This window comes from Meleagris gallopavo, chromosome 1 (assembly GCF_905368555.1).
Source record: "Meleagris gallopavo chromosome 1, MGAL_WU_HG_1.1, whole genome shotgun sequence".
Classification (NCBI taxonomy): domain Eukaryota; kingdom Metazoa; phylum Chordata; class Aves; order Galliformes; family Phasianidae; genus Meleagris; species Meleagris gallopavo.
In genome coordinates this window covers 24,225,123-24,251,326 of record NC_139404.1, presented here as the reverse complement: position 1 = coordinate 24,251,326, position 26,204 = coordinate 24,225,123, and the positions used below count along the sequence as shown (strand labels likewise).

At 37.4% G+C, this 26,204-nt stretch overlaps 1 protein-coding gene across 5 annotated transcripts in view; it reads left to right on the top strand.

Annotated features, from left to right (window-relative positions):
* Positions 1-26,204, top strand: part of CFTR (CF transmembrane conductance regulator) — an 82,830-nt gene that overhangs the window by 4,361 nt on the left and 52,265 nt on the right. For all 5 annotated transcript variants that reach the window (XM_085218979.1, XM_085218996.1, XM_085218969.1 and 2 more), the window contains exons 2-10: positions 7,569-7,679; positions 8,567-8,678; positions 14,365-14,580; positions 15,489-15,578; positions 17,309-17,472; positions 17,838-17,963; positions 21,236-21,482; positions 23,484-23,576; positions 24,069-24,251. In XM_085218979.1, coding sequence (XP_085075105.1) covers positions 7,569-7,679; positions 8,567-8,678; positions 14,365-14,580; positions 15,489-15,578; positions 17,309-17,472; positions 17,838-17,963; positions 21,236-21,482; positions 23,484-23,576; positions 24,069-24,251 — 1,342 coding nt within the window. The remainder of the gene's footprint in view (positions 1-7,568; positions 7,680-8,566; positions 8,679-14,364; positions 14,581-15,488; positions 15,579-17,308; positions 17,473-17,837; positions 17,964-21,235; positions 21,483-23,483; positions 23,577-24,068; positions 24,252-26,204) is intronic.

Here is a 26,204-nt window from a genome sequence, read left to right as displayed (position 1 = left end):
TGTCCGAACTCCTCAAGGTGCTTTAGTTTTTCTCCCTGGCTCTGTTAAAGCATTGTGACTCTTGTAGGCAAGAAATTTATTTGCATGTAAGTCCTGACTCCTCTTCTAAGGGCACTCCTTATGAAGTTGAAGTCTGTTGAAAGCCTTCAGGGTGGATAATAGCATCCAGGACTGAAGTTTTGAGAGTTCTTGACTCATGAGCTATAGTCATGATTATTCTTTGTTTTCAGCTTGATTCATTCTTAATACTTTATTTTATTTTATTCTATTTTATTTATTTTTTTCTTCAGTGGCATGCTTTCAAGTGTAACATATGGTGGTGCCTTTACCAAAATAGTTTCTGGTTAAAGAAGGCATTCTCATGAGAATTAGTTTGAATTCTTTCACTCAGAGAAAGAACTAAGTTTAGGCCACATGTGTGCAATCCATTAATTTCAAATTTTTGTTGCCTTCTTTTTTATACACTAATAAGTAATATAAAAAATAATAAAAGAATTGTTGTTAGTATGTATTAACTATATCATATATTTTATATGTGAACCAAGACAATTTGGCCTTCAACCAGGCCACACTGATTGGTTGGACACCCGTAGGCTAGACCTACTGCAGTAAGTATTCTTTCCAGTGAGACTGGTATATAAATAGTGGCTTAAAAATGGAACCTGCTCCATCCTTGAGTCAGGTATTTTAGCATTGTGTTTAGAAGAAAGAAGGTACTTAAGTTTTTGATTTCTGAATAGACATGAATTCATGTACTTATTTTCCTGGAAAATTGTGGTTTTATTATGCATGTTTGTCTTCAAAACTTACCCTGAAAGTGTCTCGAATTCTTAAATTCATGGCAGTGGATTTCACTCTGGAGAGCAAGTATCTTATATCCAGCAAATATTTGGAGCATGTCCTATAAATACATAAATTTAGCATGTTGGCCATTTCTTTTTTGAGATCCTGTATGAATTTTCAGGTAGGGGCAGATAAGTTGAATTGCTCAGTATGATGTTTCAGTTTCTGTGACAGCTTACTTAGGCATGTGTGCAAGGCAGATTTCTTAGGCTGTATTCTTAAGGCCCTTTGTGATTTAGTCCTGAGGACCCGACTTTTGGTAATCCCAGGTAATTGCAAATCCTATCTGCTAATGAATATCAGGCATAAATGTAGCTGCTACACATGTGTAGGTCACTCCAAAAGCAATGCCTCCTATTTATTTCCATGGAAATTACAAGTTATACAAAGAGCATAATAACACCATCACACCATTTGATACGGCAAACTCCCAGCTACAAAACACTATTTTTCAGCATAGTCACCATCATTAGCTATGCATTTTCACCAGCAGTGATCAAGAAAGAGCCTTCGTGCCATGCTCATAAAAATCTGCATCAGTGGAGGTGACCCACTGTCTCTGTTGCCACTTCTGAAATGCACCACCCACTACCTCAGTGTGCTGACATCCACTATTTGGTCTCCAGAAATGTTCAGCAAATATCAGTGAATGTCAGTGGATGCAATTGTTTCCTCATAGGAGAATTCAGCGACACACCTCTGTTTCATACACCCTTCCATGTCAGATACCATTCTGTCAGACTGCTTCTCTGCTGCCATCTGTCACACAGCAACAAAATGTAATGGGATGTTGTTGGGAAGGCTCAACCTCTACTGCTGTACCACCAACATCTGCCTCTGAGTTGTGGGCCAACATAATAACATAGGAGGCATTACTTTCAGAGCAGCCCTCTTTGTTATGATTCTGCAGTGCTGATCATTTGTCTATAGCCACAAATCTTTCTTAGGGACTTGCTCAGCAACCCACCCTTCAGACCTCTATGAAACAGTGAGCTTTCAGGACTTCTGAAGGTCAGCCCCAGGGTTCACCACGCCTACAAGTTTGGAGGTTCTTTAGGAAGTCTGAGTATAAAACGTGACAAGAATTAGAGAAAGAATGCTGACTCTCCTAGTCTGAAAGCATTTCAGCCACATAACTGAAGGCTGAATACTGTCCTTGTCTCAGCCTGATGCTAAATCTTTAATCTGACCAGTAGAAGTGCTAACCTTCTGTAGCAAATCACTCTTCTCTGGGTGATTTATATCTCTAAAGACCAGTTGCCTGTGTCAAGATTTATCTGACTTTCTGGAGTATATATAAAGCTTCTTTTGCAGGGGAAAAAACATTAATCTTTATACTCAAAATAACATGATCAACTATTTGAAAGACTTGAAAGATTTTATAATACCTTAGGTATTACCATGGAAATTAGTTTTATTACTTGTATTATATAGGCTTCCAGAAGCCTTAAAGGAAGTTTGAAGTCTACTGTACTAAGCATTGCAGAATATTTAATAAGGAAGCTTATTCTGAAGATCTTAATGTCTAAGTAGATATCACAGATGAAGAATGGGCTAAAAAGAAGTTTGCTTATTAGTTCCGTAGAGAAGAAAGTGGCGTATACAAAGATTTTGACTTGTCTTGGAAATGTGTTGATGTTGGGAAAAACAAACTGCTGGAGATCTCCTACCCAGGGCTTCAATTGCATGTGGGTGTTTCTGGTGTGGCAAAGTTATGTCAGTATATTTCTACAGCGAACAATTATCAGCTCTTCCAGTCTCCAAATATCTAGATTTTTTGAATATGCTTTAAAACCAATGACAATAGTGCTTCTTGTTGCAGGAGAGTTATATAAGTTGTCATCTTCTTTATTTTTATTATATTTTTCTAGCAGCATATGTATGTAGTGGATACAGTGTTTGTAGGGGCAGGATGATGCCAAACCTGATTCTGGATACTGAATCACATTATGCCTTCTAAATTAAGTAAGAAAGGGCAAGCCTGTGTTGTATGAACAAGAATTTGTGGACTGCTTTTTTGTTTCACTAAGTCTCATACAAACAAAAGGATCCCCATGAGCATTTTCACAGCCAGCTTGGGGCTAAACCAAAACTGTGTCTTAGCTTTGGCTAAACCAAAGCTTCCAAAATTAGGAGAAATTAAATAGACTTTTAAGATAATTTTGGGAATAGTTGTTTTTTTTTTTCTTTGAACCCAGAACCTTACTGCTGTTCAGATATGGGCAAGCATCCCTTCCTTTGGGACTGCTCCTAGAAGGCAGTACTCGGGTGATGTCTGCAGAACTGGCACCTTGAATCTGGGGGCAAGGTTGTGCCTTAGGAGAAAATCCCAGATACCAGATGGGAAAGGTACTTGGTTTCAGGTATTTTCTCATGCTGTGTTTTAATGTAGCTACTTACCTTTTTATAAACTTGTTTCAACTTTCAAAATAAAGAATGTGAACCTATATTGTATTGGAGTCAATCTGATCTTTCGTATTTACTTCTTTCAACTTAACTTAGTTTAAGGTTAATCTTTGAAATCTGTGATGCTTTTATTTCTCTGGAGGTAATGAATACAAAACAAAACAGAAACCAGTATACCATCAGTGTTGCTTTGCTCAGAGCCCAAGATTTTAGAAATTGGAAGATGTGAGGCATTTTGTCGTTAACTGTCAAGAGTCAGACTGATGACTGGCAGCATCAAATACCAGGATGCAGAGAAGATGACAAAAAGCAAGCAGCCCAGTGAATTAATTACTTATTGTTATAGTGGCAGTTTACCTTTTGATTCTTAGTATTTATATTAAGTAGATAATTTCCTCGATTTCCTTGCTCAAACTACCACAAATCTGTTCAGTTTGTGAAGATATTTACCTCTGATAAGATCCCACTGGACTGCCACTGGAACAAATTACAGATTTGAGAAGAGTTATGGCATGTAATGTGCAGCTGTGCATTAATTTGTTATGAAATATATCTGCAAATGCATGGCTAAGATAGTGGAGTACTATACTGAGTGAAGGTAGTTGGTGTCACATCGGTGATCATCTTCAAGTTCAGCTCAGCAACAGTTTTGCTGATACAAACTCTCTTTTGTCCATTTTAAGTGTCTTTAAAAGAGAAGGAAAAAACTGTTTATCTTATACTTCTGCTATGGCACGTGTAACAGAGAAAGAATGAAGATGAAACATTCTCTCCTAGCCTGTCTTACTGTACATACAAGCTGAAAATGTTGCAAATCCATTTAGAACCCACCATTACTACTGTTGTATTCGACAGTTCTTTTACTAAAAATAGCTCTTATAGTAGTTCTTCAAGCTGAAATACTTTGGCTACCTTACTGAATGTAAGGAAATATATTGCATTTCTGCAAGAAGTCTGAATATTTAAAAAAAAAAAAAAAAAAAGTGGAAATGAGTACTATCTGTATTTAGCTTTTACCTTCTTTTGAAGCTCCGCAACAATTAGATGTAAATATTATTCTCAGAATATTGCATTTGTTTCTTTTTTAAAGGAAAAAGTGCTGAAGATGTTATATATACTCTGAAAGCTATTCCAGCAGGGTACCTACTGTTTAAAGCAAAATCAACCAACCTCAGCCCCACTGCACTGAGAGCAACCAGGGCCTGGGGGTTAGACTGTGGTGCCTGGCAGCTGTGAGGCTGTGCCACCCATTAGTGAGGGCCATGCAGAGCTAGAACTGCTCTGCTTGGCTTAATTGCAGGAAGCTCTCAGAAGAAGTTTGGTGGTGCAAATGCATTTCAGGCACGGCAGAACTGCCACCTCCAGTGTCACATAAGCTACAATTTGCAGTTTGTTCCGCTGCTGCAGCAATGGGCATCTTTTGGGAGAGGACTGGAGTGTGAGGCTCTCATGGCATCTGGTCTAGTTTGGATTTTGAGGAGTGCCTGAGGTCTGTGCGGTGCCTTGATCTTTTCCTACTGTCAGTGGGAACTACTGGCTCTAAAAACACATTGTAAAACATGGGCTTCAAAGCATCAAAATCATGGATTGATTTTTTCTTCCACTGAAACTGTTAAAAGAAGGGATAAGATAGAGGCACTGTCCTTGCTTCATCTTCACCAAGGTTTGGGCTCTCTCCCTCAGGAGCTGCAGGCATTATTTCTAGTTGTGTCACCAACAGGTAATAATACCTCAGGAGGGAAAGAAGTGCAGCCACGTCTGCCTCTGTGCAGCTCAGTAGATAGATTACTGTGCTGTGCACGTGGTTCCCCTCCAGGCATCTGCTCTGCTGGGCAGGCCTCAGCAGTATGGACTGGCCTTCCTGGTACCTCAGGGTTAGAGTGGGTCTGCTGTCCCCGGGGAGCTCCTGTGCCTGGGAGGAAGATCTGGATGGTTGGCTTAGCAACACAGAGGCTCTTTCTGTCTTTGGTGACACGCAAAGCAGCCTAAAGGGAGAGTCAAATCCTATTGACTAGTCAACAGTGTGTATTAATACTCTCTGGGAAGCCAAAGACATCTGTCCTTTCTGTACGGTTTGTTTGAGTGAAGCGAGACTGCTACAGAAATAAATAGCTGTAGAAAGAGATCTATTATATACTTCTAAGGTGTATGGTAAAGAGATGGTTGTTAGAAATGTAACTAAAGAGAAGTTCAAACCTTGTGTGTATGATATTTATGTATCAAATGTGTAAGGTATTTTTTTGCTACCAGGCAATTAATATGGAGGAACTTGTTTTTCCTTCTTTCTTCTTTCCTACCGTACACCCTTGAAACTTGTCCCCTGCTGGGTTTCGTGTGTGTGTACCTATAATAACATTCCTAGTAAGTGGCAAAACTCTGACAGCACTACAGGTTTCTCTGTGAAAGAGTTCATTAAATGCCAGCCAGTAATCCGGTGGCATTTGCTAACATAATGCTGTAAAGCCAATCTGTCTCCCTTCCTTCTTGCTTGCTTGCTTTCTTCCTTTCAAAAGAAATTTTGCATTCTCATTAGACATGAAAAGAAAAACCTTGGAATTAATGCTGGCAGATAATTTCTATTAAGCCTAAAAATAAAAGAGGCATATTGACAAACTCTGATTCAGCTGTTTTAGCTAATACAATGAAACATGGGTAACCACAGATGACATTGCTGGTTAAAATAAATGTACAACCATTTTACATTTCAAAACTTTGCTAGAAATCCAGAGCATAATGGTAAACTGGATGCTATTTGAATCTGCAAAAAATGTGTTTGTAGAAGATATTAATGTATGTTCTTTTTCATTAAATATATACAGTCTGACATGGTTCTTGACAGCACAACCAGACAAATACCATACAACAGCTAGATCTTTCCAGTACCACCACTCAGACCTGAGGCACATGGCATGGCTCACAGGTTGTTTCAAGTGGGATGTCTTAGTAGGACCAGGTCAGGTGGGAGGTAAACACTGATGTGCAAACCCTGCCAAAGACTGTGGTAGAAACCTGACTGCAGAGCGGAATATCCCTGGAGGGAGACAGTACCACTCGTTTAGCTGCTTAGAGGAATTTGTCTGCTGTAGATACAGCTGCTCTGATGAGTAGACTTATGAGGACAAGGACTGCACTAAGTCTGAATCAGACTTGTTGACTTTGGAGAAGAGGATGACTTAGGGGCATATGATTTAGATTGCACTGATAAGTAGAGCCAATTAAACATCAAGAAGAACAAGAGACGTCCTTAGGAGTACAATAGGTTTGCTAAATGTGTCACCACCCTCAAATGATAGTACAGCCACTCTGCTTACTAATTGCAGTCACATTTTGTTACTTCAACCAATGGAAAAATGCCAAGGTAGGTGGTAATTAAAAGTATAAACAAGTACTGGTTTAGAGTGTCATAACTCATCTGTTTTGTGATTACTGAAATATCTGCATATACAGAGTTTCTGATGAAGACAGTAAATGAGAGTGCTGTGCTTGAGGAGATTAGCCATTCCTGCACCTGATGTGCACAAAGTCCATAGCAACTGGTCCTTTCTGCTGTCTTGTACATGATTTATCACATGCAGTAGCCATATAACAATATTATTTTGAATTCAGAAGTGTTTTTCTGATCCATCTTCTTACATCCCTGCAAATATTGGCCCCTATTTCCAGTAGCAGTGAAGCTTATGGATCTTTTACCAATGACTACAAAGTAGATTCTCACAGCTTGCTTTGCTACAGCATACTGTGAATTGTGTGGTACTTCTCAGATAAAGTGATGTCAAAGACAGAATTGAGCCCAAATGATTTATGTGAAACCATAGTATGATTGCAGAAAGGAAGGATAATTTTCCAGTTTCTTAAGACATACTCCCTTTGCAGTGAATGTAATATAGCTTTTCACTTGGGAAATACCTTTGCGTTATACTGAATTATGAGGATTATAGACTTGTGTCTCATAATCTTAATAACTTTGTTAAATGAACATTAGTATGGACATGGTAGATATTTGCAAATACAAATGCAAGAACAAAGGACTCAATGCCCTGCTTGTTGTCTAATGTTGACTAATGGGAAGACTGGGGCATAATCATAACCCCAAACTAAATAAATGCAATAATTATGCAATTATTCTTTTAATGTTGGGTTTGTCACTATAGTTTAATAAATACAATGTAAAGCTGCATTGTATTATATCATATTGTGTGTGCATATATGTGTGCAAATATGCATAATTTGGGTGCTCTGTACAGACTAATCACACAGGATAGTGCAGTTCTACCATTAATCCCAGAAACTAGTCATCATTGTTTTATTTTTTTCTTTAGATGGACAAAACCAATTTTGAAAAAGGGCTACAGACAACGACTGGAGCTGTCGGATATTTATCAAATTCCTTCTGCGGACTCTGCTGACAATCTTTCTGAAAAACTAGAAAGGTATGAAAAGTTTCCGGGATACCTTTGTTTCAAGGATCACATTTTAATATTCTTTTTCAGAGGGGTGTAACTCCGAAACTGTGCTGCATCTAGAACTATTTCATATAAACACAAGGGCTTCAATCCACTTTCTCTCCTGAAACGTGCAGTGCAGGTTTTGCTGGCATTCTGGGGCAGCTCCCATCTGCATGATTACAACAATGCTGCTAAACTGAAGTGCAGGGTGACATATATATTCAAAACTGTGGAAAGGTGGAAAGTATTGGTAGCACAGGTAAACTTAATGTGTTTTCATACAGAGAAGGATTTATAAATGGAATATTCTGGTTATTAAATATTCTCTTGAAAAATGAAGGAAAGTGTTAGCTGATTAAGTTCTTAGGAGTGCTTAAATCTGTGGGGTGAGTTTTGATTAAACGTATGCTTTTAATATATATCACTTCTTCTGATTAGTGATCAGTTATTGAATAAAAAATTAATGCTATGCAGTAGAAAACTCACATTTCTTACGCTTTGCTGGTATTTTCTTTTTGCAGATTGGAAGAGCTCCAAAGCATTTATTTGCCTATTATTTGTGTGTTGGTCTTAAGTACACCAGGTTTCTTTAAAACATACAGTGTGACCTTTTCATGAATTAATTCCCTGCAGGGTGATGTATGGCTCTGTATTTAGAACTGCCAAATATGTGGCTGAACTACATTTGAACTTTTATTGATCTATCAAGTCAATGAAGATCAGGTCTTTGGGGTCTTTGAAAAGCTTTGTTTCTGTAGTCACCTAGGCTAAATCTCCTTGGATATACTTGAGCGAATTGAAGTATGCCAGAGCCTCAGACCCGTGTATTTGCTCACACTACTTAATGGCCTTGTTTTTCGGTTCTTTTTCAGAGAGTGGGACAGAGAACTGGCAACTTCAAAGAAAAAACCCAAACTTATTAATGCTCTTCGACGATGCTTCTTCTGGAAATTTATGTTCTATGGAATATTATTATATTTAGGGGTAAGATTTATTCTTATTTCTTGTGAACTTTTAGTGTTCTGTAAAAGGATGTAGGTCATAAGGATTGCTAAATCAATACAGAATCTTGTGAGTAATTACAAGTTTTTCTCTGTGGATTATTTAGATAATAAATCTGGAGAGATAAGCAGGGACCTTCTTAAGTAATTTATTTTCTGACCATGTGTTAATATCTGTTAATTCTATACCATTAGTGTTGAGCGTGATATAATTTAGCTGTATTTTCAAGGAGGAATGTGAACTGGAGAAAAGAAGAGGGGAAGGGTAATTTGTGGGAAGTAATGCATAAATTTATCTGAAGTTCATATTGCTTCCTATGAAACAGCTCTCTTCTACATTTTATGAGGTATTCCAGTGAACTGTTTTAAGAGAATAATTAAGTAACAGAAATGCAAGTCTTTGTAAGTCTTTGTTCCCATTAGAATGTAGTGTAGTATGGAAAATGTCACGCTTCCTATTAAACTGCTAATGATTTGTCTGTAAAAGGGAAATTGCAAGCCAACTAGATCTTCTCATGAGCTGATAAAAAAAAATCAGAAATTGCTCTATAGCAGCCATTCCAGATGTATGCTAAGATAAGTGAGATCACAGTGATACTTCGAGTTTTAATAAATTTATGTAAAGAAAAACTTGAAAAATAAATAAGAATAATCTGAAAATTAAAATTTAAGTGCATGAAAACTTTCAGCATTAAAAGAAAACCTTTTATAGGTGAAAATAGTAATTTACCAGTCAGTGCTTCTCATCAAAGACTATTTTTCAGATTAAGTGTTGGATTAATACTATAAGTGCTGTTAGTCTTATGATGGAGCAGCTCCTTTGCAATAAACTTCCTTGGAGTTCCTCCTGTTTACATGGCTACATGAAAGACAAATAAATTATAAAGTAAGTTTGTTTAGGATCCTATGGTGAAAATCCTGTCAATCCTAAGAATATCAGATTGGATTGCTAACGATTTCTGTGTAGATCACCATTAATTTGGTTTGGGTAGTCAAAACTGCCTAAAGATCAGATTTTCTCCTAAGAATTAAGGGAAAAAATGGCTGCTTCTTTTTCTTATAATACCATACCTAAAGGAAATGTAGTATTTAAAATACCTTTTTGTAGCACTGGTTTATTCACTACTGAGTATCAGTAATAGAATCATAAACATTGCCAAAAAAAAAGGAAAATATACTCTGAAGAAAATGGATTTTTTTTTTCCATTAAAATGCAACATTCCCTTCCTTTCTAGTCTATTAAAAAATTAGGATTTACTTTGCTATGTCATGTTACTTCGCAGGTATGAAAAAAATAATTAGGCCTTAATTTGTTGTAAGCACGTTGATTGTCTCTTATGGGTAGCTCTTACAGACCAATTCTATAATTTCTCATCACAAAGGTTTGATTTTAAAAATAAAACCTAGCATGAAAATGCTCTCTGCATTTTATTTTTTTTGCTTATTTCTTTTGAATAATTACACTTACACTTATGACTACATAATTTCTGATTAAAAGTAAGGTAATCGAGATGGTTGCTTAGTTGAGGTGAGATAAGGAAGAAATTATCTCCAAGCCAACTTTTCCCTAGTTTAAGTCTCTCGAACTTACTAGTTCTTGTCATTGATGGAGACCCTTACATCCCTCCTGACTGATGCTCACCTCAGTCTGAAGCTGCTGCTGCTGAAGGTTTGGTTTGGTGAGACAGGGTGAGACCTGCTTACCTTCTCCATGTACAGGGACCTCACAACAAGGACAGAGAGGCAAGGTTGCCACCATGCTTGTTCTGGAGGCCTTTTCTGTCAAATCCTGGGCCTCCTTCTTGCAGTTCAACTGTTGTACAGGGCTGCTGGGAGCCAATGTGGCTCTAATTGAATTTGATGACTCAAATTGTCTTTTTGTCTTTGTCCAGGCATAACAGAGCAGTACAGGGCCTCTTGGTGTATGCAGAGCTGAGTCATAACATTTATCTCTGTACTCTTTTACCTTGTTTGTTGACAGCTCTCTGGGACAAGCCACTTTCTTTGTGGGCTCCTATACAATTCTGTCTTATTTGCTCCTGCTGTGTCTTATCATAGCTGTTAATTTTTTATTCTATTTCCTCTTGTGTGTAACAGACACCAAACCAGTGACTTCTGATTCCTGTCAGGGTTGTAACACAACAGCAGTTCTACAAATGTAGCTTACCATACAGAGCAGAATCTGTCACCTGAAACTACCACAGTAATGCATTCTTGTTAAAAGTTAAGCAGTGTCTGAAGGTTTATGCAGACAGTTTTAAGGACAACAAACTTTCCTGGAATACGAAATGTGAGGGGCTGTGTGACTGTGCAGAGCTGATTTCTCCATGTGGATTTCTTTAGCCAGTACAATTTTGAACAAGTTGTATATAGAACAGTAACTGGTCTGCAGAATTCTTAAGTCTTTTTTTATTTGTTGGTTTTTTCTTCATTAAGAAATTGCAGACATAAAGCTCAACACACAGGAATCAAAATCTTTCACAGTGAACATGGCAAGGCTAAATCTTATTTAAATTCTTTGTTTAATTATGAGCTGACAAAACTACTCATTTTATTGAAAGCTTGAAGAGGAAAAACTCTCTGCTAAAGCCACTGATGATCTTTTCAGACCCTGCACACGGAAATTAATGGGAGCTTTGCCATTGGTTTTAATGGGGACAGGATGTTGTGCCGTATTGGCATCAGTGCAATCAAGTTGCATGCTCTTTTGAACTTCACTTTCCTTTCAACTCTTCTCTTGTAAGATCCCCAAGACACTTTCACAGCACCTTTCTTGGAGTGTTTTAAACTCCATTTACATCCCTGCTGTCTGAGCAGTTGTTGTTGCAGCCAACATCACATCTTTGTTCTCATTAGGTCTAACATTTTTTTTCTGTCTCTCCCTTCATGCACCCTAGGTAATGATGTTATTGAAGGGTGGACAGTTGCACTCTGGCCCCCTAGAGCACTATGCTTCTCCCTAACACAGGGTTATGTTAGGCACATTTAGTTCATTTAATGTATCTGCTCCCCTGCTGGCTTAAACAGCTTTCACGTTTCACCTCATCAGCAGACATTTTGTAATGTAAAGGAAAGATGGTCTGGCAATTAAACAAAAATCTTTTTTTTTTTTTTTTTTTTTTTAACAAGATGTTGGCTAACAAATTGTGAAATTATGCACTTTGCTATGAGGATCGTTTACATCTACTTACATTTTTGTCTTACAGTCATTAACTTAGAAATGGTTTTAGTGTCATGTCCCAAAAGATTCTGATGAGGATTTCCTGGAGTTCTTACGTATAGATCATGTGTGTGAGTGTGTAGGGCAAGAAGGGATATGAAGGTCCCAAGGCACTTCTTGGGCATGGGCCAAAGCAGAGATGTGCATTATTATCTTCAAATTCAGAGTGATTGAGCATATGGGAAATGTATGTAATGCAAAACTGCTCATTGTGCAAGGGCAACCATACCAGGTCAAATCAGGGATCGATCTAGATAGTATCCCCTGTCATACTCCATTTCTGTTCAGAACTTTGATCTTTTAATTAACATTTCTGTGAGTGGAATGCTTACGAGTTTCTCAGTGACCTATGAGAATGCAGAAGGAACAGCAAGAACAGAATAAAAAAACTCTTGAAAACTGGATGCACAGTTTCAATTCCTTTTTCAGGCAGGTCATTCAATTTATAGACCCACATTCATATGTAGAGGTAATTTTGAGGTTGCAGTAGGAAAAATGAATAACATCTAGTTCTACCTTCACTTGTATGTTGACTAGATAATATCTTTAGAAAATAAACTGGTAAAAATCCAATGTAAACTAGTGGATTTTTTTTTCTATAGCAGATAGCAAACAGTTTGGTGTATTGCCAGCCATTACCCTGCCCTTAGACAGTCAGTAAATCACCTTTTCTTTGCAGCAAGGTAGACATGCAGTCTTTATAGTCACAACAAACACAGTAGCAGAGCAAAGCATTTTCACTAGAAAAAGAGTAAATACAAAAATAAATCTTGCTATTTTAAGCTTATATATATTAAAGCTTATCTTGGAATCTCTGAGAGTATGAAAACACTGCATTGTCCTTGAAAGGTGACTGCTTTGTATTTAGTGACTTTCATGGAGTTTTGGTTTGCCACTTCTGGATGCATATGGTCTAAGCACAGCTGCCTTGGGTCATGTGTGTTTTAATAAACACTCCTCTCCTTTCCCTACTAATAACACTGAAGTGTTTGTCAAAGCAGCCTCCAGGTTTACAGCATTTATGTGGGAAGCATAGCACAAGTATTCTATTTGAGATGTTTAATTTCTTCTCTTTTGCGGAAAAAGTGAGTGATATCAATTCCAATGACAGTGATATTCAGAAGAGTTTACAGTACATATTGTATCAATGTTTGAATTTGTTCTAGTGTGGATGACCGAGAAGAGAAGGGGAAATCAAAGAGGATTTTCCCAATCTATTTATCTCTGTAAAATATTAATTATAACTCAGTTCCACTAGTTCACTCTGTCTCTCTATGGTGACCTGTGTTTTTGAGCTCAAAGGCAAAATAAATTCTGACAGAACTTAGCACATCCATACCAAAGATAATTTGATGGTTTCTTCTTATTTTTGAATTACTGCTTTCCATCGAGAGTGAACGTAGACAAGAAAAAGTAGAATGAGGAGAATATGGACAAATTCTTTACCTTGAATGTAGAAATGAAACAAAGGAGCACAAGTGTATTTCATACCCTTTGGAAGTTTGTTCAGAGGAAGTAAACTGTTAAATCACAGCACATGGTTGACTTTTGCAGATCTTGGGGAAGGAAAGAGGAGGAAGAGGAAAAGATGGAAAATGATGAGATTGGAGAGACCAAAGTACTAGGACAATCAGAGCATGAAGAAATGAAAATGTAATTCAGATATGAGATAACAATAGTGAGTTTTAATTACAACAAAAAGGGAGGCTGTGGGTAAATGTAACAGCAGGGTATGGTGGCAGATCAGCTGGATGCCTCATAGTCAGCAGCGTGATTATACCTTCTTTTTCATCTCCTATTCCGATCCTCTGCCATGTTACTCATTCTGGGATGGGAAGTGTTGGGGCTGGCAGGACAGGAGTTCCTGGTTTCTCCCTGGGACTTTTATCGAACTTACCTCTCCCACCATTTATGCCTGTCATCCTGCTTCTGTTACAACCCTGCTTACAAGAGTCTAGAACTGTTGAGCAGGATGATCCCAATTGATACTTTTGTTGTTGTTCCTATTTACCATGTGTTTTAGCTGTATTTTCACTTTGTTTTTATATTACTAATTATTACAGGACCTACGAATCTTCCTGTGTCCAGTAAAACACAGTGACAACTGTTTCCTAGTAGCTATAACAGAGATCCAGCTTGAAGAGCTGAATTCAGTTGTATTATGTGGTGAATGCTTTTGAAAAGTAAATCTAGAAGCTAATATCTCAGTTGTCATTTTTGTAGAAAACAACCAGCAAAATTTAAAAATTAGATTGTGGTGGAGTTGCAGGAGCATCACAGGAAGCAGTGAGCTGTCTGTTCTTGTGCAGTTGCTGGATGTTTCTGTGGTTCCTCAAAAACTAACCTCTTTTATATGTGAATCTCAGTCGGTAGGCTTTGAAAGAGTATCAATTTGAAATAAAGAAAAATCCGCTAAACAAAATTCTTTTTTTTTTGTTTGTGTCTTCAGGAGGTCACCAAATCTGTGCAGCCCCTTCTGCTGGGAAGAATAATAGCTTCCTATGATCCAGACAACTCTTCTGAAAGATCCATAGCCTACTACCTAGGCATTGGCTTGTGCCTTCTCTTCCTTGTGAGAACACTGCTCATACACCCTTCTATATTTGGACTTCATCACATAGGGATGCAAATAAGAATAGCTTTGTTTAGCTTGATTTATAAGAAGGTAACTGTTTCATTTACACTTAAAACCAAACTTTAGTTCATACCCAACATTGTTTTTAGGCCAATTTGTTTAAAGGTTGATAGTTTTGTTACACAAAATACACAAAAGATGAATGTGATTAACATTAGCTTCTGATAACTGTTGATTTCCTATATCTAAGGAATTAAATACAAGTTTACAGCTGCTTTGACTCAAGCCAGCCCTTGTGTGAGTTCAGATGGGCTGTGTATGTGGTGAGGTGTCTTAATTGTACTACTCCGCTTCTGGATTGCTCATGTATTGCAAAGGAAATACTGAGTGCTGGTGACTAAGGAATACTTTCAGAAGAGAATTATAGATGAAGATTTAGACAATAAATATAACATAAAAGGTTTGAATGATTTTGAGTGTTACTATGTGAGATCTCTACTTCATGAAGAATCAACAGATATTGATACATTCCATGTTCACAAATCCAAAGATTTCAAAACACGTTTGATTTTACCTATACCAAAACCAGCTAATATAAGCAAATCTGTTATTTGTTCTAGGATGAAGCTCATTGTGAAAACATCTTTCAAAAACATTTGTCTAGATAGGCACAGTAGGAGATTTTTGAGGATGTGCAACAAAACAGTGTGTGTACTTAATTAAAGCTTGTATTTGCATATATATCTGTATACATAAAATATGCAACAGAAAGCAAAGGCTAAGTCAATAAATCAATATTTGTAAAGCAGTTTAATTGCTAAGTTGAATTCAAGTGACATAAATAACAAATTTAATGAGACTTTTTTAATATCATGAAGCTGATAAGTGAGTTGTTATTTATACTACTGTACAAGTGCCTGTTATTTTTATTTGTATTTATTCAGTATTACAGGATTAGCTACATGGCCATTTTCCTATGGTTTTGTTTTCTTTTACAGACCTTGAAACTGTCAAGTAAAGTTCTAGATAAAATAAGTACTGGACAATTGGTCAGTCTTCTTTCCAACAATCTGAACAAATTTGATGAGGTATGTTATTGTTTTATGCACTTAGTGATCCATCAAATACAAGTGCAATATTTCAAGCTGCTTGTGAAAAACATTAAGGAAGAAACGAGGATAAACAGCTGCACTGACTGCTCGTTGTCAACATAAAATGAAGTCTGTCTTAAGATTACGTTTTGGCATCTGGTCACAGAAATGTATATACATCTTCATTTTTCTCTTATGCTAATTAGTAAAGGAAACCTAAAAACTCTACATATCATAAAAACATTCTTGTTTTACAGTTGAGTGAGAATCTACCAGGAAAACTCTGGGTTACACAGTTGGTATCATAGCAGTCAGAACTTGCTCATCCAATTCTTCAGTCTTTTTTTCCTGAACACTGTATCTTTCTAATAAGGTGAACCCAGTGTGGTTTTCTTGCTGTTAAACAAACAGTGATATTCAGCATCCTGTTATTATTATTACCTACTCTCCTTAAAAATCTAATTAAGTTTTGATGTAAGACCTTGTTAGGAATCATTTCCAAGACATCCTTTTTAGACAATACGCAGTCACAGAATAGTTGAGATTGGAAGGGACCTCTGGGAGCCATCTGGCTGAACTTCCCCCCTTTAGCAGAGCCACCAGAGCAGGCTGCCAGTTATCGTGTCCAGGCTTTTTTTGAATATTTCCAAGGAGGAAAAATTCACAGCCTCTTTGGGCAGCCGGTGCCATTGCTCATCAATACCTCCAATACTTCTGAAGTAAAAGCTTTTATTAAAGACACAGAGGTAGATCCCTGGTAATGGCTTGGAGATTTGAAATTCCATGAGCTGTTGTTCAGATTGTTTGTCAGTTGCTCTGTTGATAGTATGAGGTTTTCGTCCATTGGAAGAAACAGGAAATTTGACATCAGAGGGACTCTACAGTTTCAACCATGTGTGTTTGGTATATCTACTTTAAGCACTATTTTACTATGCAGAAGAATGTGAGTTGTTGCAAGTGAGCTAGGACAAATGCCCAAGTAGTGCACGAGTGTTGCTGTAACACAGAGCTCTGTGAAGGCTCCGTATCTCAGCCTGACAAGAGCATTCAATACAAAATCTGAAGCAACATGGATGAAGTGGGCAGCAGTCTCCTTTGAATTTGTTGCACTCATAAATTCAAGTTGTGGAGCCGCTGTCCCTGGAAGTGTTCAAGAGGTGTCTGGATGAGGAGCTGCGAGATATGGTTTAGTAGCACTGGTAGTGAGAAGATGGTTGGACTTCATGATCTTATAGGTCGTTTCCAACTTTGTGATTCTGTGATTCTATGATTCTATGATTCTAAGTCATCTCTTCACTAAAGCAATATTGACCTTCTCTATCAGATTAAATCATTAAGAAAAATCTTTTGTGTACTTTTCTCGTCTTGCACTGATTGAAAATGCCAATGTCAGTGGCAAATTCTGTTTACTTTTACAAAACTGTTTTTTTCCCCTCGTGCATACGTAGCAAAGAGATAATTGTGTACTGAACTTTGCCTTACAAAAATCAAAGATTAGGTGTGGAATGAATATGTATTGCTGCGCCGTCATCATTATTAAGACCCAGAATGCTATGTGCTTGTAATCACAAGCCCTCCTTTATGAACTTGTTTTACTACTGGAAATATTTCTACCATCCCTCATTGCATTTTTCAGTGTCACTTTAATGACTTACTCATTTTCATGTAGCTTTCAGAGCAGTTTGTAATTTTCATTATTATTATTTTCTGCTGTGGTTTTTTTGCAGGGTCTTGCTCTGGCTCACTTTGTGTGGATTGCACCTTTACAAGTGGCACTGCTGATGGGACTGCTCTGGGATATGTTACAAGCTTCTGCATTTGCTGGACTTGCTTTTCTAATAGTTATGGCCTTTTTTCAAGCCTGGCTGGGACAAATGATGATGAAATACAGGTGATGAGACTGCTTTAAAGGATTTTAATATTTTTTTCTTAAAACATTGTTTTAAGAGGTTTATAGCACTTGACTTGGGATCTCTAGTTATGACACTGTTAGAAAACTAGCATCCAAAGAATGTTGGATGTGTCAGAAAAGCAGGGAGAAGACTTTACTTCTTTAGCAGCAGCTATCTAATCTTAAAAAAAAAAAGGTGATTCTAACATGCAGTAAATAGTGATAATATTTTATAGTACTGTTGGTAGTGAGTTGATGTTAAACATAAGTATATAGGAAAAGTGATTCATAAGATATAATGAGATATAAACTAACTATAGAGGATGAACAGATTAAAATTAACCTACTGGTTTTTTACTTTGTAGGGATAGGAGGGCAGGAAAGATCAATGAGAGGCTTGTAATCACCTCAGAAATAATTGAAAATATACAATCAGTCAAAGCCTATTGCTGGGAAGATGCAATGGAAAAAATGATTGAAAGCCTCCGTGAGTAAGTAGTTTTATTTTAGTCACATTTCTTACGTGTTCAGAGAAAAATGTCAAGTGACTGTGCACATCGTCTGTAGTCATACTAGTTAAGAAGTAAAGCACACAACTATTAATCCCCCATAAAATGAGCATGCATTCCCAACTACAGCTTGCTTTTTTCCCAATTTGTCACATTCACAATAGAGATGATTTTTTTATTTTTTTTTTTTTTAATTTGCTTCCTTATTTGCTATGATGGTATTTCAGTGGTTATCTTGTACAGGTAAAACAATTGTGGCATCTGTGTTTGTTTCTGGCCAACCTTATCCTCCTCTTACAGTAAAAAGCCCTTTTGTAATGGTTACTTAAGGCTTTATAGACTTTCCCATTCCGTGCTGAAGGAAGCAGTATGACACCTCTAAATTTCTGAGAAGTGCAACAGAGCTAGTTTTAGATGTGCCACACAATCTGTTTAAGGAGTACAGTACTGCAGCTTCATGTATTCCTTCGGTACAATTACATTAACATTTATTATCTGTGGAAAGTCTTGTGTAGTGCTTATCTTCTCAATTAACATCGGGATTGAACTGGAACTAGCAGAGCTGAAGCATAAAGGAGGTAAAAGAGCTAACCCAGTTGGCTGAGAGCTAGAGGACTTCAGTGCTGATGGAGTCCTGGGGGAAGGGAGTAGAAGTGACAGATTGATTGATAGGTGATGTTGCATGAAGCAAAGTGTTTGTAGTCCTTTAGGGAACATTAGAATTCTGTGCCAGGTGTGTGATTGGTAAAATAAAAGAAAATAAAAGAAATATAAGTACCGTATTATCATGTAAATAAAAGAGGTGAAACAGTATTATTAAACAAACACCCTCTTCAGCTGTCTTCTGAAAGACAACATCGGAAAAATAAAGTGCTCTTTACCTTTAGAATAAGAAAGTTCTTAACATTATAATAATTTACCGTAAAATATGTGAGAAAACCTGGATTGAATCTGGACCTGGAGATCCAGTTCTAGGATGGAATCAGGCTAGGATTCAGCTGGTACCACTAGTACTGTGCATTACTTTTAGCAATTTTCAGACCACATTTTTAAGTAAATCCTGAAGAAATAAGGTTTATGTATACATTCCTCAAAATGGTCAAGAAACCTGAAAAAACAATTACCATTTTAGAGTTTATATTTACTGCAGTACTTTATAGAAAATTTTGTAATGCTGGAATTCATTTTTTTCTGTTTTATGTGTGAATTTTTAAGAGACATGAAAGAATTCTAAAAATGTTATAGGATCAATCTATCTTTCTTCTGCTGCTCTTGCACCGAAATGCTATATTTTCTGACTGATCCAAAAGATCACTTGGTAAAGATATCACCAGAGCAGGCCAGCCTGGGAATGTCAGAATTTCAATTGAATTTTGCTTGCTGAGATAGCTCTGCAGGGCTTTACAGTAGTTGGTTTGTTAAGATGGTAGGAAATGAGATATTGTGAGTTAACCCATGCCTGGATTTTATCAACCATGCATCGTAACTGTTGTTACCAAACTGTTTTTGCGTGCTGGAAGTTTCTGGTGCAACCTAGTTTAACTAACTCTAACTTAATGAACTAGATATAACTGTGAGGTTATATCTTCTAGATCTGAGCTGCCTGGGCTGGCCATTCTGCAGGTGTAATACTGCTGGAGGCAAAGACCTCCGTGTAGCTGTGACACTTCAAAGACAACAATATGGGCTGTCTCCTAGGTGCCTCTGAAGCCTGTAATGACAACAGTTCATAAAAGGTGTCTGAATAAATGCACTGCATTTCTATGGGCCATATAATGTATTTGAATAAGTAAAAAAACACAGTGCCAAACTGTTAGACCTGAACAACAGCATAATAGTCCAAAAAGTGAAGTTCAAGGCTTGAAGTGTCTGTATTTTGTTAGCTGGCTGGTACTTGAGAGTATACTGAGAAGGGTTTGTGCATTGGTTCTCCCTTGTTCGAGTGATGTTTGTAAGCTTTACCACTGTGGGTGGTTTTGGTTTCTATCAGAGATTTTCATCAGACTGACCAGGCATTGAACTCCAAAATATTTGTTATCCCCATTCATGGCTGTCATGCAGTCTCATCCAAGTTCTGGAGATCCTTGAAAGGCCTTTTCCAGGACCATGATTACAGCTGTGGTAGTTACACGCATGCCTGACTACTCTCTCTGGGCCTGTCTCGTGAATTGCAGACATAGGAAGAGGTGCTAGGCACCCTGATTCTATATTAACTGCGCTCAGTCTTTCTCTCAGAGACTTCCATGATAGGACACTGATGTATGTGGAAATCTCACGCACATGCAGTGTAGAGCTGAAAGTAGGTCCCAACAACCCCAAAATCTTGGATTTACTTTGCATGCAGACAGTGTCTCAGTACCAGAAGTAAAGACTGTGATGCTCAGCCTTGCAATACCAGCAGTTGCCACCACCAACGCAACTGTGAACTGTTAAACATCCTAGTAGTTAGAGCACTCACCCAGCAAATGGGCACCTTGATTGGGGACTAGCTCCATCTCTGGACTTGAAAACCCTTTATCTTTCATTGTTGCAGAAGTGCCCATGTTCAGGAAAAGCTGAGACTCTGTGTCTGGGAATGTGAAGTGAATGAGGTCGAAAGAAAGCTTTAGCGCTTTTTATTTAACAGCTCTCTGTAAGATGCATAAATGTTATGGAGGAAGCCAGGAGTAATCATTAGTTGCATTCTTTGCACCCATGCTCCATGAACTGAGATTCAGCAGGAAAGATCGAGAAGTCCCTGCCTTCCACCATTTCCAGTTGAGGCCACCTGACACCTCATTTCTTGGGTGAGGCTGTTAGTAGAATGGTCTACAAAAGGGGACAACACTATAACTGATTGTTCTTGGAGTTGTAATGGTTGTGTATAGGAAATCTGACATTTAGGAGTGTCTGATTTCCCAGGGAATCATGTATCCAGATGAGAAGGAGATGACATTTCTGGGAGCATTAGATGTTTCTGGAGAGTTGTATCAGGAACTGTAATGGCTTGTGGCTTATGAAGTATCTATAATCATGACATAGATCATTGTCACTTCGTCTAACAACTCTGAGGATCGGTGCCCAAATTTAGCTGCAATTATTTTTTAAATGTAAATTGGGTTTGAATCTTGATTTTTTAATTGCATTCCGAAAAAATAACAGAAACGAATGAGCCTCAGGTAAACTGTTTTACCAGCAGTTTTATCCAAAAATTTGTAGGATACGAACTGTGAAATCAGATACTAATTATTTGTTTTTTTAAATTTTTTTAACAGAACTGAACTGAAGCTAACCAGAAAAGCTGCTTACGTGAGATATTTCAACAGCTCAGCCTTCTTCTTTTCAGGATTTTTTGTGGTGTTTTTAGCTGTGGTTCCATATGCTGTGACAAAAGGAATCATTCTCCGAAAAATATTTACCACTATTTCGTTTTGCATTGTTCTTCGAATGACAGTGACCAGGCAGTTTCCTGGGTCTGTGCAGACCTGGTATGATTCTATTGGAGCAATAAACAAAATACAGGTAGGGTGCCCACACTTCAACCTTCCCAAGTACGTAAGCTAATTCTTTATAGCATGTTATCTTGTCAGTTGATCAACAAAAGCACATGGCATTTGTGCAGACTTTCCGAATATACTATATAATGCTTTGATTATACACCATGAAATGTCATCATAAATCCTGATATTGTTATATGGTTCCCCAGGCAGCATAACTACAGGAGTCTTATGCTACCCGCCATTTGCTTGTTTTGAAACAGAGGCATCTACGCCTTTTTTTCATTGCAGAATAGGGAACTTAATAAAACTATACTTTCTGGTACTTAAGAGATGTTTTCCCTTCAGAAAACGAAGTACAAAATTAGTATGTGTTTTACATAGCACAGCTTCCAGTAGTTGAAATCACAAACCTGCTGTTTTTCTAGCTATTAGTGGCAAGAACAGCAGGAGATTGTACAGCTTATGCAAATGTGCATCTCATTCATTATGAGTTGTAAACATAATTAAGGTACTGGTCTGCTAATTATTGCCTACCTTACCTACCAAGATCAATTGCTCATGTACCAGCGTGAGAAGCTTATATGCAGAGTCAGCTCAGGGTATACCTTTGTGACCTCTGTTTTGTCTGCTGTTTTGTTATCAATCCTCAGAGAAAGAATTCTATTCTGAATCCAAATCTTAGGAATTTAACAAAAAAGACTGAAGATATTTTTCATTAAAATACAATTTTATCATTTTTCAGCCTGGTTGAAATACCCAATATACCCAATATATCCAATATAGAAATACCCTTAAAGATCTTTATCAGAAATCTGAACTGTAATAAAAAATAAAAAGCATCTATTGGATTTTTGAAATGTCAAGAATCTATCCGTCTATCTGACATTCAGAAGGTTGCCTTGTTGGATCCCAATTAACACAGAGCTAGTGTTGCCAGGCTCCCTAGGCATTAGTGGTAGCATCCTGTCTCTCATATTTCCTGGAAGAGTGCATCCAATGCTTTTCACAGAACTGGAAAGCCCAGTTGTCACACTACTTTGTTAGACACTTGTCTTTGGGGATATTAGCTATATGGCTCTTCTGGAATTCATAAATAATAATCTCTTTATGATAGGTTTGCTACAGACTCCATATAAAGGCTTCACAGAATCCCCAAGCACTGATGGCCTTTATTTGTCACAGGAAATATGCATACATACATAAAATGAATAAATTATGCATACATTTCTGTGATTTAATTTATTCATCAGTTTGGAGAGTTTGACCAATATTCTCCCTTATCCATTCTGTTTGTCCACTGTATTACTGAGGCAAACATACTTGGTCCCATATAATTTTGAAAGGTGATTTCGAGGAAATGGTACTTAAAGACTGCATAACCTTAATAGAATGAAGGGACAGAAAAGTTAAAGATCTTAACTAATATAGACTTACTCATTTTTTCCTTATCATGATACTCATTTATCTATCTCCTAGAAGATAACACGAGTAGGGTTGCTGATTTCTGTCATTTGAAATGACCTTACGTCAGTGCTGCACTAGTCAGTGTTATCATCTGCCTTTTGTGCCCACATCATTTAATTTCATTTAAGCTTTCAGTTTTGGAATAGTGTGTCAGCAGCGTCTAACTGTTTAGTTTCATTGCTTAACAGAGTAACCTTCAACATCCCACTCCAGAAACAAAGCTTTATTTGAAAAGGATTAAGGCTGGCGGCTAACGCTGCCCCAAACAAGTCCTGAAAGTGAACAAAATGTTATGTTTTGATATTCTTTCTAAACCAGAAGCAAATACATGCTTATATTTCCACTAACAGTGAAAGAATTGGTAGCTTCAAGAAACGTTTCTTTATGAATCTGAAAGACATTATACAAGCTGCATTTATGCTTCGCACAAGGGCACAAGAATGCAGTAACACCATCAGAAATGTTAACTGGTGCTCAGCATTGGCAAATCTGTATTGCTTTGTGGGACTGACTGTCATCCCTTACCATTTCCTGTAATCTGCTTTCATTGTGTTTCTAGGATTTCTTGCTAAAAGAAGAGTATAAGGCCCTGGAGTATAATCTAACAACAACTGGGGTTGAGGTGGACAAAGTAACAGCTTTTTGGGATGAGGTTTGTACTTTTACCTCAATTAAATTCAAATACTGACTATGGATAGATAGATAGATAGATAGATAGATAGATAGATAGATAGATAGATAGACAGACAGATATTTACCAACATTTGACTCGTTGTTCTTTAATAAGAGCAGACCTTTCTTTTAACTGGCTTCAGCTATCTGCAGGCGAGGAATATGTGCCCTGTAACTTATTACAAATTTAAACCATCCTGAAACCAAAATCAATCTCATGTATAAATATCAGAAAGCAGTTCAGTTAAAGGAATATTTTGCTTGTGTCAGCATATTTAGGGGCAAGTACAGTGTGGATGGTAAAACAGATACAATTTTAAGAATATAATAAATTGGTTATGGATAGGAAATGTAATGTCAGCAAAGTAAGTCCATAGGCTTTCATAAGTATATAGTCTGCTACATGTGTCTGCATATGTATGTTCTGTTCGTTTTTTGTGTACGTACAAACATACCAATATGTGTGTTGCAGGGAATTGGAGAGCTCTTTGTGAAAGCAAAACAGGAAAACAACAACAGCAAAGCTCCTAGCAATGACAACAATCTCTTCTTCAGCAATTTTCCCCTTCATGCTTCACCTGTTCTTCAGGATATAAATTTTAAGATCGAGAAAGGAGAGTTATTAGCTGTTTCTGGATCTACTGGATCAGGCAAGGTATTTCTCTTTCTGTTGTTCCAACAGAAGTCCTATTAATTTTAAGGAATATTTTCGTGTTGTCTGTGTTGCTACTGGTATTAATGTATTTGTGCTAATCTGTGCTTTCTGTAAAAGTAGCAGCTGTATGAATAAAATATATTTCAGTAAAATGACCCATTCTTATTTTAAATTTTACTCTGTGGCTAGTGTGAAGCGGAGTCTGCTGGATAGTTTTTGTACATACAAGGATATAGGCTTAGTAAAGAAATACCAACTTAAATTACAAATCTGTTTTTCCATAGGAACTAAAAGGAGGTTTGCAGGAGTAATGCAGACTGTAACCTTATGCTGGTGATCACAATGAGCATCTCCCTGCCTTTAAACTGAACTAGAGATACCCAGATCGCTCAGTGTGTTTGAAAGCAGGGCTTTTTCCTGCTTTGCTAAAACTTTAAGGAAAAATTTGAAAACAGAGTGGTCAGTAATCTGACAAACATGACACAAATTAGCAAAATAACTATGATGCATACTCTGGATACGTGACATACCTCATTGTGTAGGCTCCAGATCATTCAGTACCTAGCTCGAGCTCACACTCTCAGTTCCAGGTGAAAGCCTGGAGCACAGGTTTGGGGAGGTGCTGTTCAAACTGGTGGAGTACTGAGAAAAGTTGTGGTTTAGATAAATCATCATCTTAGATCTGGAAAATTTTATAAATGCATTTTGTTTGCAGATAACACATTCAATTGACCGTGGTACTATCATAGAATCACAGAATCACCAAGGTTAGAAAAGACCTACAAAGTCATCCAGTCCAACCAACAATCTATCACCAATAGTTCTCACTAAACTATGTCCCTTATAAAATACACTGAATTGTAATACTCTTATTCACTTCAAGCTGTAAGGAATTAGATACAGTATTTGATCTTCAGGGAGCCTTCTGAGAAGGTGTGAAAGAGAAAAAAACAAACACTAATTATGGATTTGGCAATTTTTCCCATTTAACAAATTACTGGTGAAATTATTCTGACTTCCTCTTTCACTGATCAGGACTCTTTTGGATAAGGAGGCTCCCTCTCTGGAGATTTTCAAAAGCCATCTAGACATTGTACTGAGCAGCCTGCTCTAGGTGTTTCTACTTAAGCAACCAGGTGTTGGTCCAGATGGCTTCCAGAGGTCTTGTCCAGTCTCAGCCATTCTGTGATTCTATGTAAAGTCTTTGGTTTGTTGAAGTCAGTGGCGAGGACCCATCAATTTCAAAAGCATCAAGGCTTCAATATTATTTTTCAGCAATGATACCATTGCAAAAGACATGAGGTCACAGAATCACAGAATCACAGAATTGTAGGGGTTGGAAGGGACCTCTAGAGATCATCGAGACCAACCCCCCTGCAAAAGCAGGTTCCCTACACCAGGTCGCACAGGTAGGCGTCCAGGCGAGACTTGAATATCTCCAGAGATGGAGACTCCACAACCCCCCTGGGCAGCCTGTTCCAGTGCTCCGTCACCCTCAAACTGATATGCTGGTATGCATTTTACTGTGACAGTTCTGAATTAACAGAAGAATTTTATTATATTGCTGAAATCTTCATTAATCTAAGATGGCTGTTGCTGAAGCTCATACTTGTAATACAAAGATGTGAGTTAGTGTAAGAAGGTTGTTTATATATTCAATTTTTTCAGCACAGGAAAATTCAGATCACACTGTGCTGTAAGCAATTATATACATACAAGAAATTTCCATTTTTCCAGGCAATAAAGATAAAAAGATTAAATATTATTTGAAAGGCAAATGTAAAATAAGATTTACACTTAGCCCTTCAACAAAAGAAGTTTCTCCTTTCCTTTCAGCCTCTCAGTGTAGGGTTTCTTTCTTGTTGATGTGTTGCAAATTCCAGGAATTGTCAGGCCAATGGAACAGAGTGTGTATTTATTTCTTCTCTCTGTACTATGAAGCCTGATATCAGC